This window comes from Rhinatrema bivittatum, chromosome 4 (genome assembly GCF_901001135.1).
Source record: "Rhinatrema bivittatum chromosome 4, aRhiBiv1.1, whole genome shotgun sequence".
Taxonomy (NCBI): domain Eukaryota; kingdom Metazoa; phylum Chordata; class Amphibia; order Gymnophiona; family Rhinatrematidae; genus Rhinatrema; species Rhinatrema bivittatum.
In genome coordinates, this window is record NC_042618.1 from 219,919,936 (window position 1) to 219,938,700 (window position 18,765).

The 18,765-nt window shown below is 42.5% G+C and overlaps 1 protein-coding gene across 1 annotated transcript in view; it reads right to left on the reverse strand.

The window, feature by feature from the left end:
- Nucleotides 1-18,765, reverse strand: part of ANO4 (anoctamin 4) — a 339,950-nt gene that overhangs the window by 311,889 nt on the left and 9,296 nt on the right. The window contains exons 3-4 of the mRNA XM_029599722.1: nt 15,986-16,063; nt 13,046-13,291 (exon numbers count right to left, since the gene is read on the reverse strand). Of these exons, the coding sequence (XP_029455582.1) occupies nt 13,046-13,291; nt 15,986-16,063 (324 nt within the window). The remainder of the gene's footprint in view (nt 1-13,045; nt 13,292-15,985; nt 16,064-18,765) is intronic.

The following is an 18,765-nucleotide window of genomic DNA, read 5'->3' on the forward strand; positions in this document are numbered from 1 at the left end:
GACCACTATTCTTGTGGAAGGAGGAGAAGCCTTGAAGGATGTTCATGATAGGATTGAGACTATCCTTAAACAAGCATTTGATGCAGTGGCAATGACCTTGCAGATTGCTTCATGTTGTTCTTTGGTGGTTCAATCTTGTTTACTTCTCTTGCAGGAGGTTGACGACTCTGGGGTGAAATTCAGGGCAGTTATGGAGCCAGCTTCTGCTTTTTTGGTAGATGCGAGCTGTGATTTGGTCCACTCTTCATCCAGAGGACTGGCATTCATTATAGTGGCCAGGTGGGTCAAGATCACATCGGATCAATGGGTCCTGGAGGTGATATGAGAAGGGTATGCGCTGGAGTTTCACAGTGTTCCTCAGGACATGTTCATGGTGTCTCCCTGCCACTCATCACAGGAGAAGCAGGCAGTGGAAACTGCATTGGCAAGGTTCCTCAGTCTGAGGGCTGAGGCTCCAGTGCCCAAGTCTCAAGAAAATACCGGTCATTATTCCATTTATTTCATTGTGCCCATCCTGGTTCTCAAAGGTGTCAACTGGCATCTGCGGGTGATGCATTTTCACATGGAAACATTGCACTCGGTAATAATGGCCATGCAATTGGTGGAGTTACTGACAGCCTTGGATCTGTCTGAGGTGTACCTTCATATTCCCATCCAATTAGAGCATCAACGCTTTCTGCAGTTCGCAGTCCTGGGACGCCATTATCAGTTTCTGGCCCTGCCCTTTGGTTTGGCTTCCACCCCAAGGTAGGGATGTGCAGAGGGACGCCATATGTTGCATTCGTGATTCGGATTCGTCGGGGAGCAGATACTTTGCATTCGGCCGTATGGCACCCCGATGCATTAATACGGCGATTTCTATTCATGTCCTAGCTAAAATTAAAATTAACTACAACCCCCCACGACTTACCAAAACTCCCTGGTGGTCCAGCGGGGAGTCCGGGAGCCATCCCCTGCACTCTCACACCCTCTGTGCCGGTTTCATCATGGCGCCGATAGCCTTTGTCATAGGGGCTACCGGTGCCATTGGTCAGCCCCTGTCACATGGTCATCGGCACCATCTTGTGCTCCTACCATGTGAAAGGGGCTGACCAATGGCACCGGTAGCCCCTGTGACATAGTATGGGCAAAGGCTATCGGCGCCATTTTGAGTACTGGCATCGGGCGGCCGGAATGCAGGAGGTCGCTCTGGGACCCCCGTTGGACCCCCAGGAATGTTTGGCCAGCTTGGGGGGGGCCTCCTGACCCCCACAAGACTTGCCAAAAGTCCAGCGGGGGTCTGGGAGCGACCTCCTGCATGCCGGCCGTCCGATGCCAGTACTCAAAATGGCACCGATCGCCTTTGCCCTCACTATGTCACAGGTACCGACCGTCGGTACCTGTGACATAGTGAGGGCAAAGGCGATCTGCTGCCAGTATTCAAAATGGCGCCGATTGCCTTTGCCCTCACTATGTCACAGGAGCCGACTGTCGGTACCCTTCTTTTATGTGCACAAACCTCCAGACAATTTTAAGCACAGAAATGCTTTTGAAAATTCATCCCTGTATAAAAACATACCTTCATTTGTTTATTTTCAACCTGCTTCTTGATAGTTTCATCAGGTGTCTCATAGTTCATTTTTTATGAGCAGCAGAGAATAATGATTCTTTATTTTCTCCACTCGTCTTTATTTTATATACTTCTGCAAGTGTCCTTCTAGTCTTTTCTAAACTAACATACACAGAAAACTCCTTGCACATACAAGCTGATAACTGCTAGGATTTGTAAGTAAGTGGGTCCTTTGGCCGAGGTGAGAGGTGATACCGCTCAGGGGAGGAGACCCAATGAGCCTTACCATCGGGAGGCGGAGCCTCGGCTGCAGGATGATATACAGCAGTGGTATAGATGTAGGAAGAGGGGATGAGACCCCAGGAGGCGGGCCACGGAACGACAGCGCAGAACTGACGTCAGTCTCAGTTCGTGTGACAGGAGTCAGGCAATAGTTGCGGCACTACCCGAGGAGTGGGGGTGCCGGGGAGAAGATACAATCACTGAATTACACTGGGTCCGTAGAGATGGCATGTAAGAGGGTTCCTCAGTGGGAGATCACGGTAGTGGTCCACAGAGCGGGGTACACCGGCGAGGGTCCCTCTAGAGATATCACGGCACGGGTCAACAGAGCAGGGTAGACCTGGAGGTGGCTCCTCACAGCAATGGTCTGCAGAGTGGGGTACACCGGAGAGGGTTCCCACATAGATATCACAACAGGATTCCACAGCATGGTACTAACAACGACCGAAGACAAGTAGTAGTTCCGTAGAAAGCCTCGGGAAGCAAGACAGGCAGGAGTCCGGGTGAAAGGCCCTCCGAGGAGTGGATAGCCAGGAGACGAGAAAGGGCCCCTGAGGAGCGGTTACCCGATAGTCTCACACCACGGAAACAGGAACCGGAACAATGCTGAAGGAGAGTAGATAAATGCAGCAAGTGACCTCATTGCCAAGTCGCCGGCTATCTGGGCTGGCGAGTTTAAATATCGGAGTTGAGTGACGTCATCTGATGGGGACACCCCCGAGGTTCCCGCCATGACATGGTTAAAGCAGGTTGGGGAGCGCGCGTGTACGTCTGGGGAACCCCGAGGGTAAGATGGCAGACAGCAGTGTCCACGCTGCTCGGGTAGGCCTGGGAACAAAGGCTGGAAGGCCAGTGGTAGCTGGCAGAGGCCGCGAGTTCGCCCAGTGGAGCCAAGGTAGTGAAAAGAGAGGTGAGCAGCAGCAATCACAGCCATCTGCGGCGCGTAACAATAACATGGAGCAGCAGGCAAAATATAAAAATAAAATAATCCTTGAGGAATCCAAAGCAGGCAGAAGAGCAAACTACCCCAACCATCAGTTAAGCTCATGTCTAGCAGAAATAACCAGCAGCAAAGTTTGGGAAATCCCCATAAAGTACTTATGGTTTCAATACCCTCAACTTTTCAGTAGCATGCATTGTATATCATATAATTAATGAGGAAAATAATGTCTTACCTGTAATTACATAAGAGAAAAAGAACTGGTAAATCCCCCTTAATTCATAGAATTCATTAAGGTATACTGAAAGGTAAGTGATGGCATTGCTTAGCTAACTAAGGCCAAACTACAGCAAACCAAAAGAATGGCTTCCCTACTGCAGTGCAGAGCCCAAGACTTACCGCATCAGCCCCAGTGTGCCCCCTTGCTGTTCTCTGACTTTACTTGCAGAACACTCAAAAGCCATGGAAGTGGCCCTCTCTTTTTCCTGGCAAACTAATTGGCAGCCTTTCTGTGGCTCTGGTTTGACTCTACCAGTAAATATCCTGGGTATATGTATATATGCAGCGATTACTACAAGGATCTCAGCACTTTAAAACCTTACAACAGCAACATGGGATGGAAAAGTGGGAGTGGCAGAAACAGAGTGCCATGGGCCAAATCAATAACCTTGGGCAAGCCATTATTCAACTCTGGAAAACATGTCCAAATTGCAACAGAGTCTGTTAATCCCAGATCAGCCTCATCAGCCATCTTCAGACCCCTAGATAGGACATTCTTGGAAGGCAGTCATCTTTGACTGTGAAGGTTTGCAAATGATGATGAATGCCACAACTTATTGACTTTCACAGCTGTATAAGAGTTTAATCTGAGCACCCTAGTCTACATGCTCATCCTTCTCAATGCTTCTGCACTTGGCTCTCATTTTTGAAGGCTTTACTCTCATTTTGTACCTATGGTAAAAACCTTTTATAACTAAAGCCCAAAGGGCATACATTTAGCATTAATTATCTTGGTTATGAAAATTTAGACAGATGCATTCCATGGTATGTCATCAAAAAGTGTGCTTTCGAAATCAGAGATCCTAGTTGCTGTAGCTAACTGGTTTTGCGGCATTTGACATACAGTATCTGACTTGACATACTCGGCATTTGACATATCTTTATCTTATTTAAGTAGTGAGCAATCAATATGCTGTATTTGAGAAACTGTCAGTCAAATACCAGACCAGACTACGTCTTACACATAAGATAAAATGAAAAGCCTGATTATTCATAAGATTAGAGAACTAAAGCATCCATTAATGCAGGCTCAAAATGGATTAATTGCTGTATGAATGGAAATCCTGTCATGTGAATGATCACTGAACATCATCCATTAAGATTAGCTAATGGAGGATGGTTGATAGATTCTTGCATATTTTAGAGACTCTAGTCACGTGCAAGAGATTTATGATGATGTCAGAACAATCCTTAAATGAAATATTGATATATTGCTTTCACAAATAAATATTTAATTATAGGTCAGTGAAGATCATACTATAAAATAGCCATTTTAAAGCATTGCAGATTTTTATTGGGTAACAAAGAAAGTTTATTTTCAAGACTGCCTCCACTGTTAGCCATTTCCAGTAAAATATTATTCATTTCCCTGAGCATTTATTAAACAATATATGAAGATTTGTTTGGAACTCTTTTTTGACTGGGAAAGCCAGATGAAGACAAAAGTCAGGCTTTCAAGATATTGACAATGAATATGCATGAGATTAATCTGCATGCACTGCCTCCACAGCATGCAGATTTTATCCCATGCATATTTATTGTGGATATCCTGAAAACCTGACTGGCTGGGGGTCTTCCAGGACAGGTTTGGGAATCTTTGTGCTAGAGGATGTATGTGGATTGGGGAAGGTCTGAATGTACTGGCATACCCGGCGCTACCGGGTGTACAGACTGTGCAATTGCACGGGGTGGCACACTGGGAGGGTGGGGGCTGTGATTGAAGGGGGCCTAGCAAAAGGAGCAGCAAGAGGCCTGTGCAGCTACCAGTAGACACCATCCCACCGGTGGCATAAGAATGGAAAGACCCTTACAGCCACTAACGGCAGAAGAAGAATACGGGAGCTCATATGCAAGCCAGCCCTGTGGTCCTCAACACTCATGGTGCTAGTACTTCCTGTATACTCATCTTGTGCATAGCAATATGAGCATACAGGAAGTGCTACCACTACGAGTGTTGAAGGCCGCGGGGCCAGCCTGTACACAAGGGAGAGCTGCAGGAAGGACTCTTACAGCTCTGCAACATTCTGCTCTTCCCCAAGGAACGAGGCACTGGTGGCAGCAGTTGCAGCAGCAAGAGAGACCTGTGGACCCTGCCTGTATAAAGGTTGTGGGCATGGGTGTGTGTGTGTGAATGGAAACCTACCTGGGGGGGGGGGATGGTGTGTGTGTGCGTTTAAAATCATGAGAGGTCTAGAACGGGTAAATATGAATCGGTTATTTACTCTTTCAGATAATAGAAGGACTAGGGGGCACTCCATGAAGTTAGCATGTAGCACATTTAAAACTAATCAGAAAAAGTTCTTTTTCACTCAGTGCACAATTAAACTCTGGAATTTGTTGCCAGGGGATGTGGTTAGTGAAGTTAGTGTGGCTGAGTTTAAAAAAGGTTTGGATAAGTTCTTGGAGGAGAAGTCCATTACCTGCTATTAATCAAGTTGACTTAGAAAATAGCCACTGCTATTACAAGCATGGGATATACTTAGCTTTTGGGTACTTGCCAGGTTCTTATGGCCTGGATTGGCCACTGTTGGAAACAGGATGCTGGGCTTGATGGACCCTTGGTCTGAACCAGTATGGCATGTTCTTATGTTTTTATGCGTGTGAATGGGAACCTGCCTGGGGGGGGGGGGGGGGGGATGGGTGTGTATGTGTGTGAATGGGAGATTGCCTTGGATGAGTGGTTGTGAATAGGAGCCTGCCTGGGATGAGTGGGTGGGTTGGTCGTGAATGACAGCCTGCCTGGGATGGATGGATGGATGGGTAGGTTAGTCAGTTGGTTGTGAATTGGAACTTGCCTAAGATGGATGAGTGAATGGGAACCTGCCTGAGGTGGGAGGGTGGTTGGGTGTGAATGGCAGTCTGCCTGGGGGGGATGGATGGGTGTGTTTGTGTGTGAATGGGAGCCTGCCTTGGGTGGGAGGGTTGTGAAAAATTTGTGTCACCCTCATTAATCCATGACAAGCTCAATGTGACTGGAAATCAAAAGTTTTCAGGTATGGGAAGCAGGGTATTTTTCCCTTCTTGTTTTAATTATTGGTTGTTTGATGTGTCTGCTATTTTTAAATTTTTTATTGCTGTTTGGAAAATTTTAAAACTTTTTATATGAGTTCTTAATTATTGGATGTTATTCTATTTGTCATCTTTTTGGCAATATTCTTTTTGTTCGTATGATTTATTATGATTGCTTTATATTTCTTGATTTTGTTTGATATATGATGACTGGTAATGTTTCTGTTTTTCCATTGCTTCATAATATACAGAGTCTAGCTTGTTGGAGTTTCCAGTTTAGTTTCTGTCTACATATTTCTATTTATATTTTAAGGTCTCTCTATTCTGTTTTTGCGAAAATTTGTCTGTGTGTTCTGCATGTGTAAGCGAGGTGAGGTATTCTGCTACCATGTATAGTTTCTATGTAGGAATTTAAAGCGAACTGGTTTGTTCTGTTTTCCTAAAAGGAGAAGTTTTAGGGCCTGGTGTAATATTTGCCTTTTTATAGATAGTGTACTTCCTGTTTGAATGTTTGCAGTTAGTACTGTTTTGGTTTGGGATTTTTAATATATAGTTGTCATTCAGTTTACTGAAGGCTGTCCAAGGGCCAAACCCACACCTAAGAAGTGTTGCAACAGGCCTAGTACTAGTGGAGATATCAAACTGCTGATTTCAAGTATGTGCACAATTATTTTCAGAATAGTATACACACGCACAGGCGAAGAGTAGACAAAGTATATAGTCCAAAGACTTTAATAGAATTATTCAAGCACGGACCGAGTTTCGCTCAGAGCTGCATCGGGAGGGACTAATGCAGTGTAGAATTTCAACCATAGAACTGAATCTGGACTCTGCGTAAGTGGATGAAATTATACACTGCATTAGTCCCTCCCCGATGCAGCGAAACACAGTCCGTGTTGGGGGACCTGATTGATAACTTATGTATACTGTATTGAGCCTGTGGAGCAGCCGTTTACAAAATAATAATAAAGCAAGAAAAGACTTTCTGCTTGAATAATTCTATTGAAGTCTTTGGACTGTCTACTCTTCACCTGTGTGTGTGGATTATTATTGGAGAGTAGCATTTCTCCTTTGTTTATTGTCAGAATAGTATACACACGTTTTTTTTATTTTTTATTTCGGCATTTTCAAAATCAATAACAAAACATTATATTTGTATACAGATATTGTAATAAATCTAATAGAATCACAAATATTTCAAAAATAGTAATAATAATCATTCTCTGTATTTTCTCAAGGCATTACTAGAGAAAGCCAATTATACATGAGCGATTTAAAGGAAACTCAATTATAGAGAAAAGCTGATTAAAACACTTTTCTCATTGTATTCAGAGATAAACAGCTGAAACTTTTCTATTGCTCTTAATCAATTCCCACATTAGCGGGATGGGAATCCAAGAAAGACTGTAATTGAGATATCTCATAAAATACATATTTCTGTTCTTGATATTTTAGTTCACACCTACATGGGAATTTTAATATGAATTCAGCACCCCTTGCAAGAATTTCGGATTTTAATTTCAGAAACTCTTTCCTTCTCAGTTGGGTTGTCCTTGAAAGGTCTGGATATATCCATACCTGTTTTTCGTGAAACCTCTCAAGACGATGCCTGAGAAATAAACGGAGAACAGAACCTCTCTCAGTTGAAAACAAGATAGATACAAGAAGTGTACCTCTAGTAGGTATATCAGTACCATCAGTAGTTTCTATTACCTCTGACAAATTAATAGCCGCCTCTGGCTGCAAATTTCCAAGTTGATTTTCTCTATTGGGTCTTAAAGGTAGATAATAAGCTTTCGCTAATGCCGGTAAAGATTGATTTGGCATTTTTAAAATATATTGTAAATATTCCTTAAACATTTCACCAGCAGATATTAAATTCTGTACAGGAAAATTCAAGACCCTAAGGGGCAGATTTTATAAATCTGCGCACATGCATACTTTTGTTCGCGCACCAGGCGCGAACAAGAGTACGCGGGATTTCAATAGATACATGCGTAGCCGCACATTTCCATTAAAATCCAGGGTCGGCGCGCGCAAGGCTGCCCAAAATCGGCAGCCTGCACGCGCCGAGCCGCGCAGCCTGCCTCCATTCCCTCCGAGGCCGCTCCGAAATGTCATGCCCCCGGAACGATCCTGGGCCGGAACCACGCCCCCGGACACGCCCTTGAAAACACCGCGTCACTCCCAACACACCCCCGAAACGCCGCGTCACTCCCGGCATGCCCCCGACATGCCCCTCCATGCGCGTCCCGGGGCTTGCGCGCGCCGCCAAGCCTATGCAAAATAGGCTCGGCGCGTGCAGGGTAGGTTTTCAGGGGGTATGCGCGTAAGATACGCGCGTACCCCTTTGAAAATCTACCCCTAAGAATGGAATATTTTAAAGCATTCTCAAGAAATTCCAATTTCTTTACATTACTTACTTCAGATTTAACCAGATTATTTTGCACTGTTTCTACCTTTTCCAACCTCTCCTCATTTAAAACCACTTTGTTATTGCATATAGAAACTGTGTTTTCCAAAGTTAATACTCTCTGTTGAAAATTAGCAGTATTCTGGGTAAGTTTAATTATCGCCAGTTCCAGTGATTTAATTGCAGACCATAATGTGTCCATGGTAATCTCTGATGATTTTTGATGTAAAATAATCTCTGGTTCAATCCTGGTTTCCTCCCTACCCCCTGTGGGAAGGTCTCCAGTCCTCAAACCTTCTTTTAAGGTAATGCTTATTTCATCTGTGCCCTCATTCAACATAAGAGGGCCAGCCAGATTTTTTTGAACTTACACTTGGTGGGGAGGGAGTAATAGGAGCGCCGGGGCTTAAAGAGAGGGCTTTGGCCTGTGGATTTGCTTCTTGCTCTAAAGCATCATCCACAGCGGCCCCTTCCTCCGGCTTACCTGCTGTTGTACACACATATTTTAAAATATATCTGCCTCTGTGTTATTATGCATTATATTCATGGCTAAAAATACTAATTCCATGCAAAAATTAGTTGACCAACTGGGAAATCCATATTCAGTGGCATTTTGCCAGCTAACTTTGAGTTATTTGGCTAAATGCCAACTTCTGAATATTTCCACCACTTATCCAGCTAAAATTTAGCTAACTCTGATTATGCCATAGATTAGTCCTAAAGTGAGCTAACTTTAAGCTAGTTGGATATATTCAATAGGGATGTGAATCGTTTTTTGACGATTTAAAATATCGTCCGATATATTTTAAATCGTCAAAAATCGTTAGAAGCGATATTTAATAGGAATTCCCCCAATTTATCGTCAAAAATCGTAAATCGGGGAAGGGGGAGGGCGTGAAAACCGGCACACTAAAACATCCCTAAAACCCACCCCGACCCTTTAAAATAAATCCCCCACCCTCCCGAACCCCCCCAAAATGTCTTAAATTACCTGGGGTCCAGTGGGGGGGTCCCGTTGTGATCTTCCACTCTCGGGCCACGAGTGCGTTGATAGAAAATGGCGCCGGCGCTACCTTTGCCCTGTCATATGACAGGGCAAAGGTAGCGCTGGCACCATTTTCGTTCCTGTCCCCGACGTCACGAGCGTAGAAGATCGCTCCCGGACCCCCGCTGGACCCCCAGGGACTTTTGGCCAGCTTGGGGGGGGCCTCCTGACCCCCACAAGACTTGCCAAAAGTCCAGCGGGGGTCCGGGAATGACCTCCTGCACTCGAATCGTGTTGCCATACGGCCGGCGCCATTTTGCAAAATGGCGCTGGCCGTACGGCGCTACCTTTGCCCTGTCATATGACAGGGCAAAGGTAGCACCGGCGCCATTTTCTATCAACGCACTCGTGGCCCGAGAGTGGAAGATCACAACGGGACCCCCCCACTGGACCCCAGGTAATTTAAGACATTTTGGGGGGGTTCGGGAGGGTGGGGGATTTATTTTAAAGGGTTGGGGTGGGTTTTAGGGATGTTTTAGTGTGCAGGTTTTCCCGCCCTCCCCCGATTTACACGATATTTTAAAAAACAAAACCGCGACGATCCGATTCCCTCCCTCCCGAAATCGATCATTAAGCCGATCGATCACACGATACACATCTCTAATATTCAATAGTGCGACTATGCTACTGAATATCTCGCCAAACTTACAGGGTCATTTTTCACATTACTATGCAAATGTTATATATAGTATGCAAATGGGAGGACTTGGAGAGGAACTAATGGAAATCAGAGTCTGCTAGCACGGAATGCGGTAGAGTAACGCACAATAACGCGGGATTTAACCTCATAAATAACTACACCTTTCTTCTTTGTGTTCTACCCGCATTAGCCTTGCGTTACCGGGGAAAATGTTTTTAGCGCACAAGAGTGAGTAAGAGAGAGAGACATTCAACTCGGGGTGGGTTGGGGGGGGGGGTTACATGCAGAGTCAGAGGAATTAACTGCAAATTTGATATGACTGATGAATTTCTGTCATTTGAATCAATGAAAGGTACAACAAGAGGAGTTATCTTAGAGCCTGCATTGTACAAATCATCTCCTCTTGTACCTTTCATTGATTCAAATGATAGAAATATCAAATTTGCAGTTAATTCCTCTGACTGTGTATGTAACACCCCACCCCCCCCCAAACCAACCCTGAGTTGAATGTGCCCATCTATAGTGCTACTTATATAAAGCGTCCTATTCACCCTATTAAAGTGCATTCTCTCTTTCTCTCCTTCCCTCTCTCTCTCTTTTTCAATCTGCTTGCCAAACCATGCCCGTTTTTTATCACAGGCGCTATTTCTGCTCTATTTATAGCAAAATGATTCTAGGCCTTAGCCAGTTGAAAGAAGATAAGTTTATCTGGCTAATTTAGCAAGCCAACCAGTGGCTGAATATTACCCACTATGTGTTTGGAAAATAGGCAAGAAGATTTGCTGTCGGAATATGATTTAAGATTATGAATCTATATTCAAATTATTAAATGTTAATCTAATGTGGACAAGTGACCACATCTGGAACACAGCAGATTGTATTAGACTCCAGTATCATGCTCATGCTCAGCGGTGTTTTAGATTCTCACTTTTCTAATAAGGCAATCTACAAGCCACAGTGGGCAGGTCCACTAAACAGTTTTCCAGTGGACACAAAATGGAAAAAGCACTTTGATACATCTGTCCCCATGTTCTTCTTTCAACAGTACAATATTGAGACATTCCAGAGCCTACTCCAAAATGCATCATCAGAGTGATCATTTTTGTATAACATAATTATAAACTCTAGGTGGCAGCATTTGCAAGCTACAAACATTTAAAATGTTATACATACATACTTAATGTCATGCAACATCTTGTATGCCTAGTCAAGTATCAATATTTTTATGCATTTACACAACTCAGTCAACAGAGTACAGCAAAAAAAGAACTGTCTGGTATACAGAAGAGCCAGAACATTTAAACTAAATACCTAATAACAGCATTAAAAACTTCTAGATTAAGTTCAACCATACCCAGGATGTGTTTCTTGCTGGTTTCCCTCTTGATGAATGTACCATTATTTTCCACTAATTGCAAAGTAACTGCTTTAGTTATACATGACTTGCAGGTTCTCAGTTAATAAACTCTTTATCTGGTAGAATCACAAGTGTTGCCAATATAGCGCAGAATTCTAGTAGCCATATTGGTTCTGAGAAAAACTGGAAACTTTGTAGGTTATAACATTTTTTGACAAAAAGAATGAGTATCTGCTTGAGTCCATTTAAATCTGCTTATCTTTGATAGCTCATTTCCAGGGCAGTCTCTCTTATTCCCAGGCTCCAAAAGGGTCCATATGGAGTCCATAGCAGTGCCAGTAATTAAATAGAGTACTACAATCTTGAAAACCTAGAAAACAGTTTTGATGGAGACCAAATGTTGGTCAAAGATTGCAGCCCTCCATTCATTTACTCTAGCGAAACACTTTTCAAAAGGACCAACAAAATGCAGGTTGTAAGATATGAGATTTTGAGATCACAAAAGTCCCTTCCTCAGATGTGATTGCAGTGCTAGAAGAAGGAAGTTTTACATCTAGTTGTAGGGTGAGAATTCTCACAATAGAGGTAATCAAAAGGTATCAAGCTGGATTTACACCAGTTAGAAATTATTGGCAGAAGCTTAATCACTGGAGGTATTAGAATTATTGAGATCAATTTTCAAAGGGATTTAGGCACTTAACCATGGGATTAGGTGCCTAGATTCCTGGATTTGAAATTTACACTGCACACAGACAGATTAAGTACAATCACATAGTTTCACAACATAATTATATTTCAAGTAGGCATCCCCGGGAGCATGCTTGAGTGAGGGGAGAAAAGTAGCTGCATATAACTGAAGGTTCAGTTATGCACACGGAGGTTCTCCCCCCACCCCAGTTGCACACATAGCTGGTTCCTCGAATGCTTACTTGCGTACCTATAGCCAACTCTCTCTTCAAAAACTGGCTGAAGGTACACAGCTAGAAAAGTACCCAGAGAAGGTTTGCCCCCTTTGTATCTAGGGGGTAAAGAAAATCTCTTCTCAGGATTGAGACTAGAAGGTACTAGAGACTCAGATCATGAATCTAATTTCTTGGTTCAGTCCAATAAATGAACGTATTTCAGTTCCCACGTCCTTCTTTCCTGTTTGCTTTTAAAATTGCCTTTTATTGGATACATTTTTTCAGCACGTGTGCTAGCAGGAACACTGCCATCTTGGCTAACATAAGCCAATTTGTATTAAAATGAGCTGCCTTTAAGTGACTCTTTGGGCCCCTTTTACATTTCTTTTAAAGATAAAGGATACTTGAAGTAAAGGCATACTCAAAACCATTTTCTCTGTAGTTCATTTACAATCTATTTATTTAAAAAATAATTAATTAAATTTAATTAAGACTACTTGCCATTAGAATGCTCTATTCTTGCACATAACGCGATAGTTTCTAGATACGTTAATTCAAGTCAGTGAGATTTCAAAACAGTAAAAAAAAAAACATTTTAAACATTGAGAAGACTAGAGAATCTTCTTTACCTGAGGTGTTCTGACTCAGAGTTTCCTGACTGCTGCTGTAAGAAGGGGCTGGAATGATAGAAGGTGAAGGTGGACAAGACAAAGCAGCTGACAAATCCTGCGCTGGTATGGAAGATTGAGATACAGAGATGTCAGCATCCTCAGAGCTGTATGGAAGCTGATCGCGTGGAAGACAGGGATCGTTTTGTGTACATGGATTTTTCCATTGGCATGGCCCCGTGGTAGTCGGGCCAACAGTATCAAAACCTAAAGGATAAAGACACAAATTTGTGATTCAGCATGTAAATTTGGATAATTATTCATGTGGCATTTTTCAAAGCTCATCTAGTGAATAGTTGCTTTGAGGCCAATATTCAAATGCTACTTAGCTGGATAAGCTAAGTGGTGGCCGCTGAATATCCGGCGAAGCGGGGGACGGGCCTGCGAAAGCTGGCAGCGATCGCACCTCCGCGGTGCGATCGCTGCCGGCTTTTGCACCCAATAGCGCCATCGTAAAAGGTGGTGCTATTGGGCGCACTACTGGCAGCGAAAAGGGTTGTTACCTTTTCGCAGCCAGCGATCTTTCTTCAGCATCCGCCCCGATGATGCCCCGACTCCTCCTCTTCCGGGGCAGACTCCGCCCCGAGCTAGCTATCGCACATGAAAGTCCCTTTTCGCGTGCGATATGCTACGAAAATGACCCCCTTAGTCAGATAAGTCTCTTATAAGATAAGTTGTGGGCTGATTGGGGCAGTTACTTTTCTGGTTAACTTAGCTGGATAAGTTACGAAAATCATACTTATCCAATTAAATTAACCTGATACATTAGACCTGCCATAAAGAAGGACTAACTTAGCTTGATATAACTTGTTCGGCTAAGTGGCGATTTTGACAGGGATATTTAACAGCATAGTCGTGTTGCTAAATATCCCATGTAAGTTAGCTGGATAAGTTTTATCTGGCTAACTTATATAGACGTTTAGGTTTGAATACTGACCTCTTTCCATATAACGGAAGAAGGGACCTGTGTGGTCTCAAAAAGTTCATCTAAAATACTACCAGTGCATAATTTTGTGTCGATCCAATGGAAGATATTACAACCAGAAAAGAATCCAATTGTATCTCAAAGTCAAAAAAACTACTAGTACTCTGCATTATTATGGCACTTTGAAACAGAAACCCTTCATTTTAATGGAAGGGACCATAACTGAGTCAAACATCACTCTCCTTATCTGTACGTAGAACATCACTTCCAATTAGATTGCACAGTCTCTGTAGATACTGTCTGTTTGGCCTAATAGTATGTATTTATATAATTGTATTTAATTTGATATTCCATCTTTCCATTAACAGCACAAGGCAGATTACTTTAAATCTAAGTCAACAAATATTCCAGTATAATATATAAAACAATACTGTAACTATAATAAAAACAAATCAGAATAAAACAAAATTTCTTTAAAACTATTGACTTCTTACCTAACCAAAAAATTCGATCAAACAACCAGGTCTTAATTCTTTTCCTGAAGGGAAAGAAATGCATTTCACTTCAAGCCTCAGTGGGCTTGGCATGCCTCATTGTTGGAGTAAAGAAACTGAAAGCTTTCTGCCTGGTAGATGTAAGCTTAACAACTGAGAGCAATGAACAGCCAGAAGACTGGCTGAAATCAAAACTACAGGAGGTAATGTTCAGATCTAGCTGGGGGCAGGTCCCAGAAGTCTGGTTCAGTAGAATTTGGGTTATTTTGTGCTGTCTCCAAGGGTATTGTCATAAAAACAGACTGTGGCAGTGGGAGTATAACTATTCCTTTATTGTGTTGGTTCATGCAGTGTGGTTCTGAGGAAGATATGTAAATAATGTGAAGGTGTGTTCAGCTAAGTCAATCTGAGAAATTAAATAATATATCTGAGATTTGAATTCGTATGTATCCCAATTTTCTGAGTTGTGGGATTAAAATGAGATCTGGTTATTCCATATAAACAAAAATGAGTTGTGTCAACAAATGCATATTTATGTTTTTAAAAAAGTGATATGATTTTTTTTGGCAATCTTCATAATTTGGGAAAAAGTATGCTTGATGGATTACAAAAATGCATATTTTTATTAATATTCTCATCAGAGTTCTTTTTCCTACTGATTCTAATGGAATTAATGTGGTGCAACTGTCCTTAAAATATTGAAGAATGGCATGTTTTTGTGTGAAGTTTGAACTTCACTCCCTTTCTCCAGAATCTGAGCATGTTTCCTCTGTCCCTTTTCCAGATATGCACGATATTATGCAGTGAGAAGAGAGACTGAATGGCAAATGTATTCCATAGCAACAGTGCTCCTAGTATGAGCCATCCTAAAAGTCCATGAAAGCTTGGAGAGAGAGTAGTGAACAAACATCCTCATGGTGGCATTTCTTTAAGGGAGGATCTGAACGGTATCTTATTCCCTGGAGATGGTGAATATCCTTGCAATTGGACTTTAGTACCTAAATTTAGGTGAATCAGGTGAAATGTGAAGATGAATTGCTTATCCAGCTCTCTTCTGTTTTTAAGACAGAGTATTTTTGTACCTTTGCTAAGTGCATGGGTCCTATTAGGGAAGAGAAGAGGAATGTATATGAGCTGCAATTTCTTTACAAGTGCTGTCATTTTTTATCTTCCTATAAAGTTAACAGGTCATCAGGAATTTATGAACAAGTAATTTGTCATTTAGATATCCTTTAAATATTAAACATACAGAAACCCATTCAGGCTCCTGCAAGCTAGGCAAATCTAATGCATGGAGAGGAGACCTACACATTGGAAAAGGCTTAATCAGCCAAAATGGCCTTAAACTGGAATAAAGTTTGGATAACGTATCAGCAATGTACTTCACCCCTTATAGGGAAGTAGGTATTATGGAAGAAATTTACACTCATCTAACTTTTTCTTTAAAACAGAACAAACAAAGGCTTGCATATGATTTCTTACCCAAAGTAATCTGGCTAGCACAACTGTAATAACTGGTTCCACTGGAGAGGTTGCAACTCCCACTGCTGAGATCTTTGTCTGTAATACATCAAGAATGTTAAGCATTAACCACAGAATGCCAATCTGGATTAATTTAGTGTAGGCTTATTCAGTGAGGGCAATTTTCTAAGCGCCCACGCTGCTGCTGCCAAGCCAGCAGGTACTTTTAGCCTGCGGATTGTGCTGCACCAGTTTTCAAAAGGAAAAGTCCGCATGCACTTTGACTTTGAAAATTTGCAAGGGGGAAGGCGCCTCCGTCTCATGCAGATGCTTTTTCTGACTAAAACTATACATGGAGTTGTGACAATGCAAAGCCATCATGTCGTTTTCTTTTCCGACCTCACCCCACCCTGAGAAACGCCTCCCCTGCAATACACGTTGTAGAGCTACATGTGCACTCTTGTTCTCATACAGGGCAGGCAGTTTTCAGACAGCCAATATGCATAGATAAAACACTTTTTACTCATAGAACTTGTTTTGCAAATTGTCCTCTCTCACTGGAATCTTAAATGTTCAGCTTTCCCAGTTATTCTGTTTTTCTGCCTTCGCCTTTGAACAAGAAAAATGACAATATGGCACAGTATTAAAATATTTAAACAACCCATATGGGTTCCTTATTAACTGTTATTTTTCATCTCCTTTTTCTTCTAGAAAAAGAAAGATAATGACCGCTACAGAAAGCAACACTGCTTATTCTTGTGAACAGATGCTTAAAAAGACAAATAAAGAAGTCTTCCTAAAGAGTATAGTTGGTGTTTTAGGTAGAGATGGGTCAAATCCTATAAATCAGAATCCCCCTTTAACTGACTTTCTTCAAAACTTATTCCAAGTGGGCTAACAATGTCCAAAATGAATTGCAGTTTACTGAAATATTAATAACATCAGAATGGGTGATATGTCAAGTCCCTGTTCTCAGTAAATCAGTCTCATTGTAAAAACTCTTCAGTGGAGGAGTAGCCTAGTGGTTAGAGCAATGGACTAGGAACCAGGAGACCACCATTCAAGTCACAAAGGTTTTACTGCAGAGTGTGATAACTTTTTCACACTTTGCCTATGAGAGAGAGAGAGAGAGAGAGAGAGAGAGAGTGAGAGAGAGAGAGGCTGAGACTAGCTACAAGGCCCTTCTAGTAGTTAGATATTTATACCTCTATAGGAGGCCCACCTAGTAACTCGAGATGAGATTTAGGTAGTAGTGTAGGGGTTAGGGGCCACCTTTGACATGCAGAGTGAGACGTACGAACAGAACAGTACACTCTTGTGAAGATTTGAGGTCCTTTAGAGTGAGGAAACTCACACAAAGATGAGATTTGTACAATGTTCTCTCAACCTAGCTTGATGGACTTTCTACCTGGGTAACATCAAGCTAGGTTGAGAGAATATTGTACCCCATGTAGAGGCTATAAAGTACAATCATATTTCACAATGCACATTAATTGGGCCATGTTTAGGTTGGGGAAGTGAATTAGGCACATATTAGGGATGTCCATTCATTCAAAACATATGAGTAATCAGAACCCAGATGGCCCAACTTCAGTCCAATTTGTTATACCAAAAATTAATGAATGGTGCCTAAAAAAATCCCAAAATTTTGGGGTGTTTTCATTTCAGCAAATAGTGCTCATTATAAGCAAATAGCACTCATTATTTGTTGAGAAATAAAAAAAACCATATCCCTGACCCCTGCCCCCCCCCCCCCCCCAGCACCGCTTTATCCTTCAACCTCCCCCAAGCCCTGCCAATACGCTGGGGTGGGTTCAGGGCCTACATGGCTGGGCTGAATAAAGATAGCTGGGACCTCCATGGGCCCTTTCAACCTCCTTATCCCACCAATAAGCCAGGGCCAGGGACCTTCCCAGCCCAACATAACAGTTATGTGAGGTCTGACACAAAGAAAGAGTCAAAAGTAATCCTCACCCTGCCCCCATCAGTATCTCTTTAAAAATGACATCATCCAGTCCTGAGACCAGTACCAAAGTGATGTCAAAATGGTGTCAATCTCAGGGCCAGTGGGTGCCATTTTGTTATACAGCTGTATGACTGTATGGCTGTACAACAAAGAAAAAGAAATGGTGCTGGCCAGCCCTGAGACAAGTGCTGTTTTGACATCGCTTTGGCACTAATCTCAGGGGCAGCTAGCACCATTTTTCAAGAGATTCTGGTGAGGGATGATCCTTTCTTCATGCCAGAACCCCACAGAAGAGATAAGTGGGAGCTGGGAAAGTCCCTGGCCTCAGCTCATTTGAGGGGGGAGGCAGAGGCAGTAAGAGGAGCTTGGGGAAGCCCTGCCTGAGCTTGCCTCAGTCCAGTTTTCTAGGTCATATCTCCCCATCACCAGAGTATTGGCAGTGGGTGGGATCAGGGGAGGTCCCGTGAAATAGCAGCAGGGGTCTGGGGAGGACCCATTTCTTTTAAATATTTATTTCAGTTCAACAAATGAAGCAAACCAAAATAAACATTAAAACAAACCAAAAAATGAATACCCACCTCCCCAAAACAAAAACATTTGGTCTGCAAATCCCTAGTGCATATAGGTGAATTTTCATTTGTATGCACATAGTTTCCCCCGCATACTTCACTCACAGATATAGCAGGTGCAAGGAATACAGAGATGTTTCTACTCACGTAAAGTGTAAGCCAATTTTCAAAGAAAATTACCAGAGTATTTTCTTTTTGAAAATTGACATACACTAATGTGGGTACAAAAGTGCTTGGTGTCTTTACATCTAGTCAGATTAGTAAAA